The sequence below is a fragment of the Toxorhynchites rutilus genome, chromosome 2 (assembly GCF_029784135.1).
Source record: "Toxorhynchites rutilus septentrionalis strain SRP chromosome 2, ASM2978413v1, whole genome shotgun sequence".
Classification (NCBI taxonomy): domain Eukaryota; kingdom Metazoa; phylum Arthropoda; class Insecta; order Diptera; family Culicidae; genus Toxorhynchites; species Toxorhynchites rutilus.
Genome location: NC_073745.1, coordinates 318418770 through 318439052, shown reverse-complemented (window position 1 = coordinate 318439052; position 20283 = coordinate 318418770). Strand labels below are relative to the sequence as shown.

The window sequence follows — 20283 nt, the reverse complement described above, 5'->3', positions numbered from 1 at the left end:
ATCGATCCCTACGCCATTTAGAAAATCGATCCGTAAAAATCGATCTTTTTTTAAAGATCGCCCAATTCTAATGCAGTCTGCTAACATCCGTCTTCTTCATAGCTGTGTAAATTCTATTGAAGAGTTTAGTCTCAAATTTCGTTTCATTCTAGAATAAAACCTGAAGGAATGAACGAGTGAATTGAATGTCTAATTTCGTATCCACACGCCAACATTTCGGTCGCGTCTTGAAAGCACCCTCCTTAATTTTGACATTTTAGTTATGATAATTTTTTTTTTTCAAAGTCACGCTTCAATTACAATTTGCAAAATTTTGTAATGAAAATTCAAACAATTTGCTTTCATAGGATACATTTTGGGATAAGTTGCTATTTTAAAGTATATCGATTTATAAAAAAAGCACAAATAGACTACGTTTTTCCAGCATATACACCCCTATTCTGTATTTCGATCGATTCGAAATATTTCGAACGACTTGATAAAATTCCATTCTATGTTCCGTTCGAGTTGTTTTCACATTTCGTTCGATCTGTTTCTCTTCTAACATTAAATGGGCAAAAACGTTCGAAATAGGGAATGCGAAATTATAACTCGAACGAAATAACAGTTTCGAACGGAATAGAAATCCGTCGGAATACAGAATAGGGCTGATAGTCTTGATTAACTCTGGGAAGAATGAGTATTAAAAAAATGCTTAATTAGCTCATATTTCTACATCCACGAAATTAGAATAATTCTCGAGAGGATGCTGTAAACTCCATAGATGAATTGGTGCCAAATTCGTCAATTATTTTTTATTCGTATACAATCTCTAATCATGTGTTATACTGCCTTGGGAATACAGGCTTTTTTTCGTTTATTTATTTTGTGGCTCAATAATTTTATGATATTCGTTTTAGAAAACTTATAACATATGCGTAACGTTTTTTTAATTTATGAAACCGAGAGTGATATAAATGGATTGTGATAGAATACAACCCGTGATAACACCGAAACTTCACTCCGTCTGTTGTTATCGACAAACCAATATTAGCGGGCATTAGCATATTTTACCACCTCGCGGTTACACCCTAGACACCAATAATAGGGGACACAACGCCGGTGGTCAATCGAACAATGGTCGCGCACAATAGTCTTAGAATCCACAAGCTAACGATCCGCCAAATTGGGGTCTCTTTCCGCGTATACAAATCCTTATCCCATAATTAGCACCCCGACACAATGGAACAATCGCCAGCATTGATGACCCCTGTCGGCGTGAGCCATATCCATAAATTTCGACGAATAAAGCAGCGGAATTAAATCACCATCGCGCACACATGCAGACACACGGACACATACACACGCGCGGGGCACTGCCCATAAAAAGTGGCGAGCCTTCATATATCAAAAAATTTAATTACCTGCGAGGTGTTAAAATCACATTTTCCCACTCGCTTTGCGTTGGTTCGAAAGTTGATTTTTTTCTTTTTTTTTTCTTCGTTTGCTTCCCCCTCTCGAGAGTGTGATGATGGTGATTACGATGATTTGACTTTTTTGTGTTGAATCAGACAGTCTCTTCGTTTGGGGCTTCCAGCGGACACGCACTCATATACCGACAAACCCCTCCAAAGTGAGCTGTAATAAATCCGTTCTGGTTCCTGAGTCATCAATTTGATCGTGATTATTGGCTTCGCAAAAGTTGGCCAAAATTTTGAGCGCCGCGAAACGGATCCGCCAGTGGCGAGTTTCTCATTAGCACCTAAGCCCCGCTAACGCCTCGGTTAAACACTCGTGGATTCCGCGTGTCCAGAAATCCATCCGGCAATGAGTTTTGACGCCGGTGAGAATGCGATACGGGCCGCGTTCGCGTGGATGCCTCTCGATTACAACCGAATCTAATCCGAGTGCCGAGTTGAGCTGGCTTAGAGAGAGAGAAAGACCCCTGGCAGTCGAGCGAGTCCACTGGAAAATGATCAATTTCATGGTTGTCACGTCTGAAAACACGTGTTTACCCGGGGAGAAATTGGAGTGCACGCAGCACAACGCGGCAAACGCCCAACAGCAGCAGCAGCTTCTGACATGGATCGAGTCGGGTCCAAGATATCTTTCAGATATCATTTGGGAACAAAAAATCTTCTCAAATTATACTTCACGATCCCCGTATCATCGCGTCTTTTTATAGCTCTGGCTAAAAAGCTACGCACATAGCACAGTTTTTATTTTTTATTTTTTTGTTATTTTGATTTATGCGGTTAGGAACGGTGGCGCCAACCGTGAAGGCATGCCGGAAAGTAGTCCGCAGGCAGGAAGGTTGGGTTGAATCCGCGAGGGAAAGATATATTATCCGCTCGCGGGGCTCGGACTGCTGGCGAATGCGTAGAGAACGAAAGCTATAATTTGGTGAGGTTCAATGATAGTGCTTATTAGGAAATTTGATTACTTGGTTTTAATGTGACGAATATGCCTCGGGTCCTTGCACTTGGGGCAGTTTACGATCAGCTTGTTAGGTGGCTAGACAGATTATTGGAATGGGTGTGAACATTAACGGAACATAAACTATTCACAGCCCTTGAAAGAAAGGGGAAAAAAAACATAAACCAGTTTATTGTCAAAGTAATAACCAAAACCCTATCGCATACAACCGACCGTGTCACATTACCGACTACTTGTCACGTTGCTCTGGTTCCTCCCGATGCCGTAACCTGTCCAGCATGTACCTTCAACCCATCCATCTTACGCGCCCTAGGGCCCTAACCCTTGTCACACTTCAATTGGTGTGATGCAGGCCCACTTGAATTCGAGAACAACAACAAAAAAACACGAAAAACACATGTCCAGTGGCGCCAGTTGTCAATTTCTCCTCCCGGGTAAGTTTGTATCTTCTCGGCCAAGACAGCTCGCTTGCGATGTGTTTGGGAAATTCGAAGCATTAACCTTGGCCGAGGTTCGCTAACGCTAACTACCTACTGATGCTATGCCATTCGAAGCGGGACATTGAAATTGATACCGAGCGTGGCACCGTGTGGCTGTGAACTAGAAACTGACAGTCTGCGTCTGTGGAATCTGGTGCACCTACTTGCTGCTAGACAAGTCCATCTCACGAGAGAAATCTTCGTGATCCAGAATTTTTCACATAAAACCACTCTCGCGCTGCGCGGAATAAATTGTCCCCGCCGTTTCCATTTATGTTACATCCCAGCTGGATATTCGGAGGGAGCAAAAACCGATCCGAACGGAACTCTCACACCCGCTAATGGAGTGCGGGAAATTAACTATAAATTTGTCAATAAATTTATGCACTCACGTTGACAGTTTGTCCCTGTGGTGTGCTGACAGCAAAGAATCGTCTTCTTGTAAAGTGATGGGTACAGGACAGAAAAACTGGACAGTCAGCATCTTAGACAGATTCTCACTGTTCGCTCACGCCGCTGGGAAAAACGACAAATGACAGCTGGAGACAGTTTTTGCTACAGTTGTATTTGATAATGCCTGTTTTAATGGCAGACAGTTAAATGGAATTAGCGCATTGTAAATATACTGCACATTCATTTGTCATTCTTTGATTTTTCATTTCTATGATAAAAAAAATATTCCAAAAATATATAAACAGCTTTTCGAAGTCAGCGATTCAATTGAGAGTACCAAGTCATCCTTTTGACATAGGACTATGTCTTTGATTTCTATATAGGGTGACAACTCTACGAAAAATGTAACGATTCATTAAGAGTTTTCAAACGCATATTACTCAAAATCGTTATTGCGACATATGTTGTGTTATATACCATTAGACTGGAAATTTATCCAGCATTTTTTTGCTTAAATCATGAACAGTGAATATAGTAAAAAAAAGTTAACAATTGACGATTGAAATGAGTATGTTTTCTTTCGATTGCACTAGCCACTCGCTTTCCTCCCCGACGCAACGAGCAATCTTTTTGCCTTTTTGTAAACAAAATATCAACATTTATTGGATGGGTAGTAGAACCCTTCACATAAAATTGGGATTGATGAAGCAGGTTGAAAAATATATTTCTAGAAATGGATAATGCACTACTGCCATAGCCAGGGTTGTCAATTATCAAGTTTAAAGTGAATTCTTCCTGTTTCTCTTTTCTCGATTTAGCTATCCAGTTGAATCCTAAAAACTTTCGGTTTTCTTGTATGTTATTCTTTTTCATCCAGTTTTTAATATGTGTGCTTTAGTTTCACTCATTCTATGTAAAAAAAATTGCAATGTGTTAATATTATTCCTCCATCCACCTACTCATCCCTTACCATATCCATGACTTCTGCCATAGGCGAGGCTGTAGTTTCGTCCAAATCGTCGGTGTTTTGTGGAAAATGCCATAATTTTTTAGTTATTGATTGCATTAGGTTAAGCATTTTGTAAACCACATACCAAGTTTATCAGATTTGAAAAATCAAGCGTATAGCAGAAATAACGGACCGAAATTGTTTTAAATGATCAACGAAAACCTCTTGTAGCACTAAATTTCAATATTGTTTTTCTCGAAATCATAAAAATGTCACAAAGTCCGGTCTGACTGAAAACCGACTTTTGAATGCTTCAATCGCAATCTGAAAATGAATTTTGAATGCTTCAATCGCAACAATTTTAATATAATTTAGTGGAGCTGGAATTACCGCGGCTGCTGGCAGTTTTGATTCCTACTGGATTTTTGGAGGATTTATGGGTAAATTAAGCACCTGCTGACTTCTTTGGATATGGTAGTCATTTCTCAGGCTCACTCTCTGGAATCGAACACTGATTCTCCGTTATGGTAGTCTTTTATACTATAATCCATAGTTGATAGGGTAGATATTTGAAAAATCTGTCGTCGGTATGAGACCGTATGATAAGTGGAATTATCCAGACGATTGGATGGTGACATAGGACTGTGATTGTGTGTAGTAATTGCATTTGAATTGTGTTTTTTCATTGTTCAAAATCTGTATTTCGATACATCTCTCGATACAGCTCTGAAAAAAACCATTTCCTGTATGAACTTGTATCCTTTAAACGGGTTAGATGAGAAAAAGCGGTAGAATCTGGAACCATATTCTGTTCAAAAATGTACACAAAAATACCATTAAATCCACCCTTTTCTTCTGTTAATTCAATTGTGCACAACAAGACAGGAAGTCATCAAGAGGTGAATGAGCCCGAATTCATAGAACTTTGCGGATCATAGAGTCAAACCATCTTTCGAGATCATCACTCCATTGATTCTGCCTACTGATTAACGCAATAAATTACGATTTTGAGTAATATGGGAATCTCTTAAAGAATCCTTACATTTTTCGTAGAGTGACCCACCCTACATAGAAATCAAAGACATTTTCCATAGACCATGCTTCCAGATGACAGCTGACTAACAACTCAATGTCATTTCCGTGGTATAATTCCACACTTCTTGAAGCTAGATTTTAAGATATAACTAGTATACGGCACTAGTGCGCTGACAAGTTTACTAGAAGAAATAAAAAATAGACGTTTTTCTGTTTTGACGTAGGAGTACGCCTTTCACTATGGGTGCCAAATAAGAAAAGTTTTTATGAAATAAAGCTAACGCTAATAACTGGTTTCACTACAAACGAATGTTGATGATTTGCACACCAATCGAATCGGAAATTATTTGAGATTTGTTTGATACAGCAATACATTGTGGTTTCCTAATTCAGGGGTTTTTCAATAGTTTTCAAATATTTCAGTGAGAAATTGTGGCTTTTTTAAAATTTAATTTTACTTATATGTTCAGTGAAATTAAAATAAAGCAAATTTCATCAAATTTATCTTTTGCCTTTTGGGTCAGATGTTGTGTAACTGCGCTGCGACTCGCAAACGAAATAGAACTGTTTCCAGTTGGGTAACGTCAATGCAAATGCAAATTTGTTTTATTGATTAAAAAATGCAAGTGCTCCATTCAATATTTTTGTTATAAAAAGTGCTCTGCCATAAAAAATATCTGAAACCCCTGCTTTAATTAATAAAGTGTTTGAATGAGCAAAAATTGGAAGCATTCCCATTTTATTATACAATTGTTCTATTAATCTGTGCCGGGTCTACCTACCCGTGCTGGTAAGAAGATTCTACTTATGCATCTTGAATTTGAACTTGTTTGTATCAGGCTTTTGCAGTTCATCTGCCTCTAACTTATGCATCGGTTAGTTACAATATTTATATATCACTGCGAATCCAGTGTTCGTTGTACCGGTAATGAGAGGAGAGAGAGAGAGAGAGAGAGAGAGAGAGAGAGAGAGAGAGAGAGGAAATATTGCAATTTGAGCTCGCAAGTTCTCGATAGATAGATATCAACGTCGAATCGCCTTCAATCAATTTTATTCTTTAGTTCGTAAAAATACAATCGCTAACAGGCAACGCAAATGGAACGAAGATGAATTGGGTCGGTGACTCCACTCGATTATCCCTAAGGATAGCCTCAAACCATGGTTCAAAAGTCTGGACTTGAGTCGGGACTTTATTCGCACCTTCTCAAGACTCATGTCCAATCACTGTTCGAATCCATATCGAATTTAGAAAACTCCCTCCGGGCCCGAGGAACGCAGCCCAATAAGCCGGTGAGAGATGTGTTGGCTCAGTAAGACCTTGATTACATGTCCCAAATATATGTTTTCTTTAAAGCTACCGATCTTCGTGTATGATTGTTCCTATATTACCCTCCTTTTCTTCCTCTGCGAGTAATAGGTCCCCTTGCTATAAACAGTAGATTAAGTTGAAATGTATACACACTATGGATATACGAATAGATTTAAGAATTTAGTGCGATCATCAACATTGTTACCATCCTTATATCCCATCCTTTTCCTGAAAAAAAATGTCATCCTTCTAAACTCGAGTAGACCGCGAGTAATCGGGTTTCTACCTTACTAACCTTAGATTTCAGAAAATTGTGTATGTATAGCTATAAAACTATAAATAATAATTCGGCTTCTTAAAACTCATGTAACTGAGCCTGTAAAAATGAACGAATAAATAAAAAAATTCTCGATAGATCGCGGAGATAATTGCATCAATCGATAGGAAATATTTCTACGCATCTACCACAATGAAAGAATTACACATTCTTTAAAACCAATAGTTGAACAACTGGAAAATATAGAGCTTTATTCAAATTAAATTACCTCAGAAAAAAAGTTAAATGAAAATAAATATGGTCGATTGGAACTCTCTCAGTTGTGTAGCAAAAGGAGCAAGTGATGTAGCGATAATCATGCAACGTGTCAAGTGGCACCGAACGGAGACAATAATTACTTGACCCTGCGACATTCCTATTTAGTGTCATCTCTAGACAACGAGCAGCCAACGTTATATGTTAGCTAAAATTTTTTTCGAAAATATACGCTCACGCAGCTCAATGCAAGCATTTTGTGCAATCAATTATGCGTTTGTTGAATGAAATAAGGGTTTGCTGTGAAATTGGTTATAAAGTATGCTTTTGGTTGGTTGAGTTTTGAGTTATAAGACGTCAAACATTTTCTGTTCATCCACCTGTAGCGTTGAAAAAGGTCAATTTGAAAAGCTAAAACCAAACTTGCAACTGTTGGCCTAGAGAAAAGCTATTTTCGAATCTCGCTGCCATCTGGCCGCAAGCGGGATAAGTGATGAATCATATCTGAATTTTACTAGAGAGGTAATCATCAAATTCCATTCCTTACTAAGATAATATCGGAAATGGAAAACAAGTAAATTTAAGACAACAATTCCGTAGTCATACGCTAACAATGCGGACGTTTCTTGATCATCGCCCTCCTTATTTTCTCAAAAGCTTTTCTAGACGATCACCAAATCAATAGAAAAATTCTGCTTGCTTTGATCTTTATTTTAAAGAGGCTTTAAACCCTATTGTAAAGTTTAAATGAGGTTAGTTCAATTAACCTTATCTATCAGATTGTTACGATCTACTCTGTTGACTGCCGATTTGTCTCTGGAGGGTCGGTAAATTTTTAGTTCTTTTTCGACTATGATTGAACTCTATACCAAATAAAGGGTGTGTCACATCAAATTGCATCACGGAAAAAACGCTGTAGAAATTTATTTTTTAGGAATTATATCTTCAGCTTTCGCTTATAATCAGATAAGAGTGTATAGATCACGTTGGCCATGCTTCACTGTCAATTTTTCGTAAATTTGGAAAAATGTCGTCGAACGAAAAAGAGCGTCGTGAATTAACCCTGCGCACTCATTTCGAGAATCCGGAGTTGTCACATCGGGACATCGGTAAGATGCTGGGAATCGTCCAATCCACGGTCAGCAGAGTACTAAAACGATACTTCGAGAACCTAACCATCGACCGGAAGGTGAAGAACGGCAAAAATGGATGCTCCGTCAGTGAAAAAGATCACAAGCGCGTAGTTAAGCAGTTTAGACGTGATCCGAGAAGTTCGGTCCGGGATGTCGCCAATAAGCTGAATTTGTCAAGTTCATTCGTCCAGCGGACCAAGCAGCGGGAGGGCCTGCGTACATACAAGGTTCAGAATGCTCCTAACCGCGACGAAAGGCAAAATATGGTGGGGAAGACGCGAGCCCGGAAGCTGTACACCGAAATGCTGACGAAGCCGCATTGCCTGGTAATGGACGACGAAACCTACGTCAAAGCGGACTTTCGTCAGCGGCCGGGCCTGTTGTTCTTCTCCGCAGAGGACAAATTCAGCGTTCCGGAGGAGATTCGCAAGCAGAAACTATCCAAGTTTGCCAAAAAGTACATGGTGTGGCAAACGATCTGCTCTTGCGGAAAGCGGAGCGCCCCCTTCGTGATGACCGGCACGGTAAACGGGCAGGTTTACCTTAAGGAGTGCCTACAGAAGCGCTTACTACCACTATTGATTGGATCTCGCTTCGTGCCACTATTCAAAGGACGTGTTGGAGTGGTACGAAGCCAACGGGGTCACCTTCGTGCCAAAAGAAATGAACCCGCCCAATGCGCCGGAGCTTCGCCCAATAGAGAAATATTGGGCGATTATAAGCAGGCCCTCCGGAAGAACCCAAAAGTTGTCAAATCGGAGGCGAACTTCAAGAAAAAATGGATTTCTGTTCAAAAAAAAACTACAACCTGACGTTGTACAGAACCTTATGGACGGGGTAAAGAGGATACGGGCTTGGGCTCGAAGTATGAATAAAAAGAAAATGCCAAAAGTTGTTTAATAGTTTTTATTTTACTGTCTAAAATTTTCAAAAGGATCGGTCTACTGGGCGAATTTCTACAGCGTTTTTTCCGTGATGCAATTTGATGTGACACACCCTTTACCAAGGACGAAGCTCCACGCACAAAAAGTGATACGTTCCCTTCTGGTATTTTTGAGAAGTCATCTATCCACACACTTTTCATTCACCTTAGACAAAAATATTCCTGCGAGATTTTCAATGTTTCCTGGAACTCTCAGAGTACCCAGTTCGATGTTGATACGGCCGCGTAAAAATCCTTCCAGGTCTTCAACCCATTTAATTGTTCGACTGCTAGGAAGAAGTTGAAGTTGCAAAGTGGTTCCCATGTGCATCCAGAAGAGTATAATTAATCCTGAGATAGTACTATTGGGTATTGCTAGGAACAGTATATTGAGCCGAAAAAGAATATTTTTTGATATTTGATTACACGTTGAGCCCCACGTCGATTCCTAGGGGCCTAGCCTACAATGTTATGGTCCCTATTATTTGAGACATCTTTGTAAAACAAGGTATTTTTCTATCTCTTGAAATAACCGATATAGCGTCTTTTTTCTAAGTTAATAAGGGTCACCATGAAAAAAAACGCTCTAACTTTTTCATTTAAAATGCTACATGCAAACAGCCTTCAGAAGTCTTTTAGAGCTCAATAAGAAAAAAATTTGCGAGGCAGAACTTGTCAATATCTCAACTCTATTCAAACTTTTTGATATTTTTTCCTCAAAAATATCCTCTCCCCATTCGTTTGAACGACAAACGAATGGGGAGAGGATATTTCTAAGGAGAACATAAAAAAATGTTTATTGGCGGCTTTTGAAAGTGGTTCCCATGTGCATCCTGAAGAGTATTATTAATCCTGAGATATTACTATTGGGTTTTCTAGGAAAAGTATATTGAGCCGAAACAGAATTTTTAATATAACGTATGGTCATGTTAGGTCAGGTTCCTTTGGGGCAGCCCTTGCATACAAAATCAGGAATCTACAACTTTAGCGAAATGTGTGAAACTACTAATTATAATCGTCCGATACACGGATGAATCCCCTCAACGATTACAGCTACCTCAAATAAGAGCAAATCCACACATATTTCACATCTTTTCGCGGACAAAGTTGTTTCGATTTCGCATTTTGTTTTCTCCATGATTAGCGAAAACAAACATCCCAAACTTTTCCCTCGACCCAAGGCTGCCGTTACCTGCCGTAGTTTCGTACTCGTTAGAGGCCTTTATTAGAGCTAATCTGTCTATTTTTCGTTTGGTTCTTCCAATAATCGCATATTTGATGCTCCAATTAGGCGCAGCAATTGATTTGCTACCTACTGCTCGCGAGAGCAGTGACGCAAACATCGCGCGTTGGCGTTGGAGGGAGAAAATTTGATCAAATGATGGAGTGTTACGATTACCTCTTGGCTTGGCCAGGCTTCACCAGCTTGGGACCTGATAGCAAGCAGCAAATTGGGCTGACGATGCGCAAACACGGGACCTGGAAATTAGACCTGGTGCCCTCTCGAGTTCTGCGGGGGCAGATTCGTCCGAACACGAACGATTTCTCCGACCAGACTAGCCGTATTATCCACATTATTTCGAAGATATAATTGCTCATTAAAAAGTGTTGGAAATTACATACAATCAACACATTCGAATCACAATTACCTGTGATGATTTGATTAGAAGTAAATAATTTACTGTTTATATCTGTGCTGTGATGGAGTGATGGAATGGTGAGAAGGAAGTGTTGCATGCGAGACGAGGCGCGTTACGCTGTGGGAAGGTCCACTGGTCCACGATCAAACAGGCGAAGACCCCAACAATGATGCGAACTAATATCTGGTAAAACAATCAACTCAATCAGAGATCTGGTATTAACTTAACTGATTTGTGGAATGCCTATAACGCCTCGGTTGTTGGCTGGCTGGTTGGCTGGATGGTTGGTTTGTCTCGGGGCTCGCACTGGCGAAGGCGAACAAATCAGACGAAATTATTGGATATTTTGTTTTATTCTCACTTTTTTGTTTAGTTGCTGGGGTTTATTCAGATTGGCCTTCCTCGCGCGTACACATTATTCGGCTAACAAGCACAAATTTGGGAGTTTTACTCGCTTGTTTTCCATATGCTTCATTGCTTGGATTTCCGTTTTGGGTGATTTTTGACAATCATCTATTATTTTACAGGATAATTGCCGAGCACCGAGAGAGAGATAGAGCACAGCAGAACGAGGCAGTAATTCTGAAAATTGAAAAATTAAAAATAAACTCCGCAATTGCCGCGGGCGTTCCGGGGAATGCGAGCACCATTAGCCATCAACGCGAGAAAGAATCTCCAAATTTCGGCCTATCCTGGTTCTGGACTATCACACGGAGGCTGTGCGCTCTGACATCCAGTAGGCGCCAGCTTAGTTTTACATTTTATATATTTCGTCTCGGACCCCGACTGCTTCGCCACCTTCCGCCACTGCCACCGTCGCCCACCCCCCGGGAAATCAAGTGCGTTTTCATTGATATTCATCGGTTCACAGTTTGGTTTCCTTTTGTTTTAACGTCTCGGATCTCCTGTGGGACGAGGGATGCTGGATTATGAGCAGCAACAGCGGCAGCAGCAGCAGCGGCAGTACCGCAGGATGGAGATTGTAATAAATCAAACGAATAGAATATTAATTTTGTACGATTGTTCCTCATACCAAAGGAAAGAAGAGAACCCCGGCTGACGACTGACGCCAGAGTTGATCTTATTTCTAATGATTCCTATTTCCATCAGTGATCCGTCAGGGTACCCAATTCGAAGCCCACCGATATGGTACAGTTCAAATAGCGATCGTGATATCCACCATAATTAGGCTGGCGCCCCTAATTAAATCGAGCGGGAGAATTTACTTCATCTGAAATGCTGTTTTTGTTAGTGAGAATATACGATGAGATGATCACAATTTAACACGTTGAGCCCCGCGTCGGTCCCTAGAGGTCGACGTTAAGCTTTATGGTAGAAAAGCGTTGACTGACTGGGACTGACAGTTACAAAATAAAAAAAATAAAATATATATGGTTTGTTATCGGATGTTTTACAAAATGTGACTACTTTCTAGTCGAATTTATGACAATTTTCTGTGTATACAAGAAGTATCTTTGGGAGCTGGGACCGACACTTATATTTTGAAATCGCTCTTGATGCGGACTGAATGGAAAACGGGGCTTAACGTGTTAACCATTACATCAGGAAGCGCATCTAGAGCTCGACAGTTATTCTCTAGACTAACTCTAACTCGAATAACTCTACAGTTATCTCTAGACAAAAACAGTCTTCGTCAAAGATGTTACATATGAGAATGCACTCATTTTAATGATATAAAAATAGGGTGACAAAAATTTTCGATCAAATAAGAAATCTAATTTTCTTATCTTTATAGATAGAGGTAAAAATAGATGGGCAATGTTGTAGTCCCTGTTATTTGAGACATCTTTGTAGAACAAAATATTTTCCTATCTCTTGAAAAAACCGACATAGCGCCTTTTTTCTAAGTTGCGTAAGGGTCACCATGAAAAAAAAACCGGTTTTTTGCTCTAACTTTTTCATTTGAAATGCCACATGCAAACTGCCTTCAGAAGCCTTTTAGAGCTTTATAAGATAAATATTTGCGAAGCAGAACTTGTCAATATCTCAACTCTACGCAATTTTTTTTGATATTTCTTCCTCAAAAATATCCACTCTCCATTCGTTGGTCGTTCTTTCTGGGGGAAACATGGAAACATGTTTATTGGCGGCAGCACCATCTCAGATAGCAGTGAAACGTTGTGAGCAGGGTTGCCAACTATATTTTTCAAAAATCAGGAAGAATGAAAATAAAAATCAGGATAGTTCATTTTGGATTGTCCAGAATTTTTGGGAAAACAAAAGCATCATTCTTGAAGACAGGCATACATTTATTCAGTTTTATATGCACAGTTGTGTTCCACCATCTTTCACCGTCCTCCCAGAACATATTTGCTTTCTCATCGAAAACTGTTGAAGGTTCATCAAATCGAAGTTTCTTTTCCCATGAGATATTTTTGCAGGGGCCTGAACCTGTAATAATCTGATGGTGCAATACCCGGTGGGGCGTCGTGCTCAAATTACGTAACGCTAAAAATCCTCAAATATATGGTACTACTGCCAAAATGTTTTATTTAGTAATCTATACAATATTTTCCATACAGCTGGTGATTTGGTTCGAGGGCACTTTTTGCTCCCTTACCCAGCCAGACCCTTTGGAAATATAAAAAAAAAATTTTGTATCGCGCAACACTTAAAAGAATCTGAAAAAAATCACACACATCTAGAGAAGCCGTAGGAACGCATTAGAATATGAATTAGAGTAGTAGTACTGAACCTCTAAATCCCCAAAAAAATTTTTTTTTCAAAATTTCAATATTTTTTTTAGTACTTCAATTTTTGATAATTTTTTTTTTATAAGTTTTATTGATACACCGTAGTTAGATGTACATTCAGTATTTTTTTCAAATTTTTATCTTGAAGCTTTTGAGGACGGCGTGAAATAAACGAAAAAGTACGTTCAAACGCCAAAATTTCTTATTTAATATCCTATATAATATTTGCTATACTGCTGGGGATTTGGTTTGGGGGCACTTTTTACTCCCTTACCCGGCCCGGCCCTTTGTGTTTCATTCGTATGGCGCCAACCACCCCCCCCCCCCCCTTAGGAGTGTCTAATCACCATAAAAACATTTATGGCATCCTACAACCTCCACATCGGATATCCCCGTCCGGGATATCTTAGGTAGCCGTGATCCTGATCTTCTGCTTCATCTATACCTGTTCCTCAGGAACGCCGATGTCAACGTTTAATGATTTTTCCTTCGTTGTGTCCCTGTTTCGTATCCCTCCTATTCGATCTATAAACTTTTCCTTAGTCGCGGCAATACATACACACACTCTTTACAGATACACGGGCCAAAGCTTGTGCAGTCCACTGATGATTCAACAAAAGCCAAAGGTTGTACCGCTCATGACAACTCTACACGAGCTGATGATTGCGCCGGCTAGTGACCATTCTATCCTGGATTCCTCGAGAAGACGCACCACGCTAGATATGGGGTTCAGACTAGGGGGGCGTTGCTGATTAATGGTCAGCTGCATCCCAATAGGAAGTATCCCGTGTCGGGCACAGGTACAGATCATTGAAGACAGCAACATTACAATTACGAAAACACTTGTAATACTAACCTCGAGCCAACCGCGAGTAATCGGTTACATATTACTAACATAGTTATAAGGCAAACATTGTCGAAATATTGAACTCCCGGCCCCGTCAGGTTGACGCCATATGAGCCTTAATAAAAATATATATTTTGGATAAAAAAAAAAAACCTCCACATGCCAGATTTGGTTTCGTTTGCTGGATAAATTCTATATTTGTGTTTCATTCATATGGCAACCCCCCCTTAGAAAGGGGGAGGAGTGTCTAACCACTATAAAAACATTTATTGCATCCAAAAACCTCCACAGGCCAAATTTGGTTTCGTTTGCTGGATAAATTCTCGAGTAATTTCGAAATTTGTATTTCATGGCCCTTAGAGAGGGGGGAGGGGTCTCGAACGATAGATATGCTATGGTAATATAAGAGCAATATGAGCGAGCGAAAGAAGAGACACATTGCAAATTTAAGCACGCATTAAAGCTATTAACATATTTTGCCACATAAACGGCTCAGACCGAAAAGGGTATAGATTAACGTTTATGCTCTCCTTTTTACTCTTAGAAAGCACTTTCCAACTTCATTTTATAATGAGGTGTAATATTATCACGCATTTATACAACAGCACCAGTGGCTATGTGGATAGCGTGGCTATGTAAAACAGCCTTGCAGTTCAGCTGGCCTTGATTTGATCCCCGTCGACATTGTTTGGGCTCTTTTTGGGTACAATCCCAAGCTGACGTTCAGTCTGAGAGAAAGACTAATCGCTCCCATACATACAAACAAAAATTTCTAACACTTGGAAAAGATGCTTTTATTTGTTCATTTCACCATTCAGCACACGAAAAAGCATTTTTTCTGCCATCGCTAGTTTGGGTGTAGCTTGAACTATGTGAGTTAGCCTTATGAAATGCTGTTGACTATTCGCAGGCTGGAGCGAGACTAAAATAAAATTAACGTTGAATTATAAATACTTTAAACTTTCGCAGTTCATTCGTCACCAGCTTTGGAAAAGTCAATTTAGAAAATTTGGCCTTTAGAAAAGCCATTTTAGACGCCCTCGCTGGTTGATTTTTGTTATCTGGGTGGCCACCAATTCGGAATGACCTAAAATAAAAGCAAATCAAATTTATTTTTTACTCATGCTCGGAGCAAGGGTGCAACTATATCAATTTTAACGCTTTACCAACCGCCCGTCGATTATTCGACTTTTGCTCCACAACGCTTACCGACCGGTTGTCGATTAATCGACTTTCGATCTTTCTGTTAGATTTGGTTAGGTTAGGCTGACAAGTAGCAAGCAGCAAGCATTTCGTATTCTTTATTCAGATAATCGGTGCTTTTCTCAAAACTTAAGCTTTAGCAAACACTTAGTAGTGTCGGACGATCTGGGGCTGAATGGGCGGTGAAAAGGGCATAGTATGTTCGAACCGCTACCGGTCGGTAAAGTGTTAAGATCATGCTTTGCCCTGAGCATCAGTGCAACTTCAATTTATTTTCTGCTCTGACTTTGGAGATGCACAGGAGTTTATAAATTAAAAAATAAAAAATATTCGAAAATCATCGTTGAAATATTGATTCTACAGAGTAACAACATTTTTGTATATTGAGTCGAATCAAGTTCGCACTTCTGCTCTGTGGTGATTCCAATCCATGACGCAAACATCAAGTTTTACGCAACGCATATCCTCCAACTTGCACATTAGCCCTCTACGACAGAAACTTGATCAACCCCGTATGGAACTCATCTGCACTCTCCGTAAGTGATTATTTTCGACTGCCATTCTGATCACCAGCGACGAAGTGGGAGAAATCTCCCCCTCGTGGTCACCAATCTCACCGACGAAAGGTCATGTCTTCTTCAATTACCTCCGCTCATCTCGATTTACACACGTCACGTCACATCACAAGTTGGTCGTTGCGTGGAGTTACCTGCCTAAATCGATCCCTTATGAAGCGCCATCCGAAGGTCGGTGGCGGTAAGCGCATACGCGCGCGCACTGTTGGCCGCCGAAAATGATGCAATTTTATGCTGACCGACCACATAATGGGCCCTTTTTTAAGGCACACACATGTTGGAAAAATTGGTCAGCCAAAATTCGTGCTGATTCGAGCGAAAAAAAAAACCAAGTCAACAACAGGTAGGGCACTCGTGTGTGAGCGGAGAGAGAAACAAAAGTAAAAAAAGAAAACAGCAAGGCACTACATCACTGGAAATTTGTGAAAACGTATCATTAAAATTGATTTGTAGCGATGAAATAATAATTTAGGAAAGGCCCTCGGAAATTATACACGGCTCGGTGAGGTCCTCTTCTTTCTTCAGTCGTGTTTAAGTACGCCCTGTCCGCACAAGCATCCATGCCGCATGGTCCGTTGGTGGTTTTGTTGGTTTTTCTCCTGATTCTGCAAGACCCCTATTGCGTGTGTTGTTGCGGGGTCCGAGGAGAGCGTAAGAAGGTCTTGTTTTTGTTTCGTGGATGCTTTCGCAAATTATGCTGCGTTTTATCGGCGTTTTGGACCTCCGAGACGACTTGGGGCAGCTTGTTAACGCGAAAACTGTCTTTAGGTACTAATTTCTCTGATGGGATATCGTTCGCACTTTGATTCGACGCGCGGAAGAGTATTGTGATACTCGAAGATAAATCGTTTTTGGATAATGCTGTCAATCGTAAATTTCACGATAACTGGTTGGGTAATTAGTACCTTTCCAACATAATTACGGAGCAGGTATAGCTATTAAGGATGTTCGTTTGTTTTGGGACCTTATGGGAACGTCACGAGGGAGGGCAACGAAACAAAAAATATGATTGGTGGCGGCTGATGGCTGCCCTAACAGAATATATCGTAGCTTTACTTCCGGCCAGGGTTCATCGTTTGTTTTTCATTTTCTTCTTCACTTCCAGACGTATGTTCCCTTCGATGCGCCTCACGGTGGATGGGCTGGACGCGGACACCAATTATTGCGTGCTGCTGGAGATGATGCCCATCAGCGACTGTCGGTTCAAGTTTAGCGGATCCCAGTGGGTGCCGGCGGGTGGCGCCGAGCCACAGAGTCCGCAGCGATTTTGCCTCCATCCAGACAGTCCCGCCCTTGGAACCCACTGGGCCTCCCAGCCGATCGTGTTCAACAAGGTCAAACTGACCAACAACACGCTGGATAACAATGGGCATGTAAGTTTCGATCGGTTCCTGCTAGTTACTGCACGCGTTCGCTTGTGTATATCATGGTTGAAGAGAAAAATCAACTGATGGGATGATGTTTCATTCTTACAGGTCGTGCTGACCAGTATGCATAAGTACCGACCTCGGATACATATCATACGGACGGCGGATCCCTCTCAGATTCCATGGGCAGCCCAGCAGGCGTTCATCTTTCCGGAAGCTGAATTCGTAGCCGTCACTGCGTATCAGGTAGGCAATTATCGAGATTTGAAAATCGTTTTTCAGGACAACAGTTCAAAACACGAACCACATAGTGTTTGGCATTTTACATTGGTCAAAACCAGTGTTTGCCAAATGATCCACTCATTGAAAAAATCGCTTTCGTTCGTTCAAATATGATCTTTCAGGAAACATTTCCCCCAGCGGTATTCTATTGTTGTTATGTGCTGCAAATCACGACACAAAAGAGAACGAGACAACTCTGCATCGGCTCGCACTTCATTGCACACCAGCATGCAAGCAAAGCTATCATCTACGCTTTCGGTGCAGAAAGCTTATTTTCTTCTTTGCCTCTAACATATGCATACCGACTTCTCCATGCATCATGAAACCAGGGGTTAGACATCAATTGAATATAGGCTACCCAAAATCAAAATCAATATGGCGTCATTTGTTTACCAACATATCATTTGCGAGGATTGAAATCGTTGAAATCACGGAGATAGTTTGCTTTATTCCTAACTGCATGAGCGATTTTCATATTTCGGTTTCACATGGAGCTGTTTACATTTAACATGGAGTTTAAAGTTAGCCACTATTCGACTATGTAACCGGACCGAGTTGTAAACAACAGTAATTGATAGAACCAAAATGTCAGTGAACCGCAACAATATTGGGTACACTGGCAATATAAGGGATTTGACGTTTTAGTCACACCCCTGCATGAAACAGCAGGATCGTACGGACAACGCAAAGCGAAAGATTCATACTCAGCTAATGTAGCAGATCCTGATTTTTAAGTCTCAGAGAGTGCAAACTATATGATTATTTAGCTCGATAGAGGCTAAGGGAAGGGTAGTCAGATTATATTTTCCATTTTTAACGCCTCTATCCCTTGAAATGTGTATATTCATATAGACCGCATAGTTTTACTAGCAACACTGCTCTCTTTCCCCATTTGTTGCTCTCCGCAAATGGTGACCGAATGATGACGTAATTTTTCTTGTATCATTTATTGCTTTGCACTTGCCTGTGTAGAGCGGGACGATATATGCGGTTCAAACTTGTATGCAAGCTTCGAAAATGGTATGCGATGTTTGATACAGATCGGATATGCAATCAACAGTCTTCGTTCCTCTCTCAGTTTAATCACTAAATATTACACAAGTGATTACTGACATTCATACAAGTATCTGAATGATCCTCTCATATTTGGTTATATGTTCGTGAGAGTTTACTTGCATGACACATTGTGTATCATTCGATTTTGATCGAAATCCAAACACTGGTCAAAACACATTAAACGATACTTCTAAATAATACATTCATCAGGAGCTCAAGATTTCACTGAGAAATTAAAGCCAGAAGCTCCTGTTTGCTCTAACGCATATATTATGGAATGTGAAACAAATGGCGAACGGTCCTGTTAGTGATGCGTCGAAGTTCAGTTTATTCGGAAGCAATAGAATTTGAGATGTCAAACACGGGGAAGGCAATATCATAATCAGATGAAGTTTTTCTGTGAATGGTCTACAGTTCAACAGTAATGCAATGATACCAAAATCTCCAGAACTTAACCTGATCGAGAACTTACAGAATAGATCGTGAAGGCATCCGCAATAATGATCAATGAAATTGCTATCTATGGCTTACACAAGTTACAATCAATGAAACACTATCTAAACAATCAGTATCTCCGATTTTTTTTAAAATGATAAAACAAGTTTTTCCGATTTGATACTTTAAGTATGACCAAAATATGGAAGAAAGTGTTGGTCGTGAATACTTTGAATTTCAAATATTAACTCACTTACCTTGCCTAGCAGATTAGAACCGTGGTGGCTCCTGCTGTATCAAGAAGTCGTATACATTCATCACGGTTTTGAGCTGCCTGTTGCCAAGATCCGTACAAATTCTTTCTGATGAACACATCGTCACTCAATAATGAACCAACCGCATTTCAAGTCATAGTTTTCTCACGCTATATTCATTCTACTGAAAGAAAACTTCTCTTTTACTTCGTGCACGCGTGTTCATTCGTTTCATTATTCATCAAGACATTTTGACGTAGGACTACGTCTTTCATTTCTATACCGGGGTGTAAAATCAAAGTTTCGAAAACGAAAGCGTTACGCCGGAGACCGAGATTTTGAGTGTTAATAGCTCCTAAACAACTGAACGAAATGGTATGATAAACACTTCATTCGAAAGATAAAATGTCTACGCGTTCTATACTTGTTACTTTCTGATCCAAAAACTTGTTTCAATAGTCTTAAATTTGCTTTCAAAATAGGCTATTGAAATCACCAATCGGTATATAAGCGAGCGCCGCTCGGAAATCCACTCAGTTCTAATTGAACAGCGATTGGAGCATGTTGTCGCTGTTGTGGTGAAGCTCTTCATTTATCATGAAAGCGCGGATGAACGGTGTCACCAAGAGCCTGTTTGTGCACCTTAGGCCAGAAGGGAATACATCAGGAGCAGAGTGATGCTACAAACGGTTCCCCGGGAAGATCTCGAAGCAGCCGCTACACACACACATACACGCACGGAA

At 40.4% G+C, this 20283-nt stretch overlaps 1 protein-coding gene across 1 annotated transcript in view; it reads left to right on the top strand.

The window, feature by feature from the left end:
* LOC129770987 (T-box transcription factor TBX6-like) overlaps positions 1-20283 on the top strand; it is a 100614-nt gene that overhangs the window by 65213 nt on the left and 15118 nt on the right. The window contains exons 3-4 of the mRNA XM_055774207.1: positions 17252-17519; positions 17622-17759. Of these exons, the coding sequence (XP_055630182.1) occupies positions 17252-17519; positions 17622-17759 (406 nt within the window). The remainder of the gene's footprint in view (positions 1-17251; positions 17520-17621; positions 17760-20283) is intronic.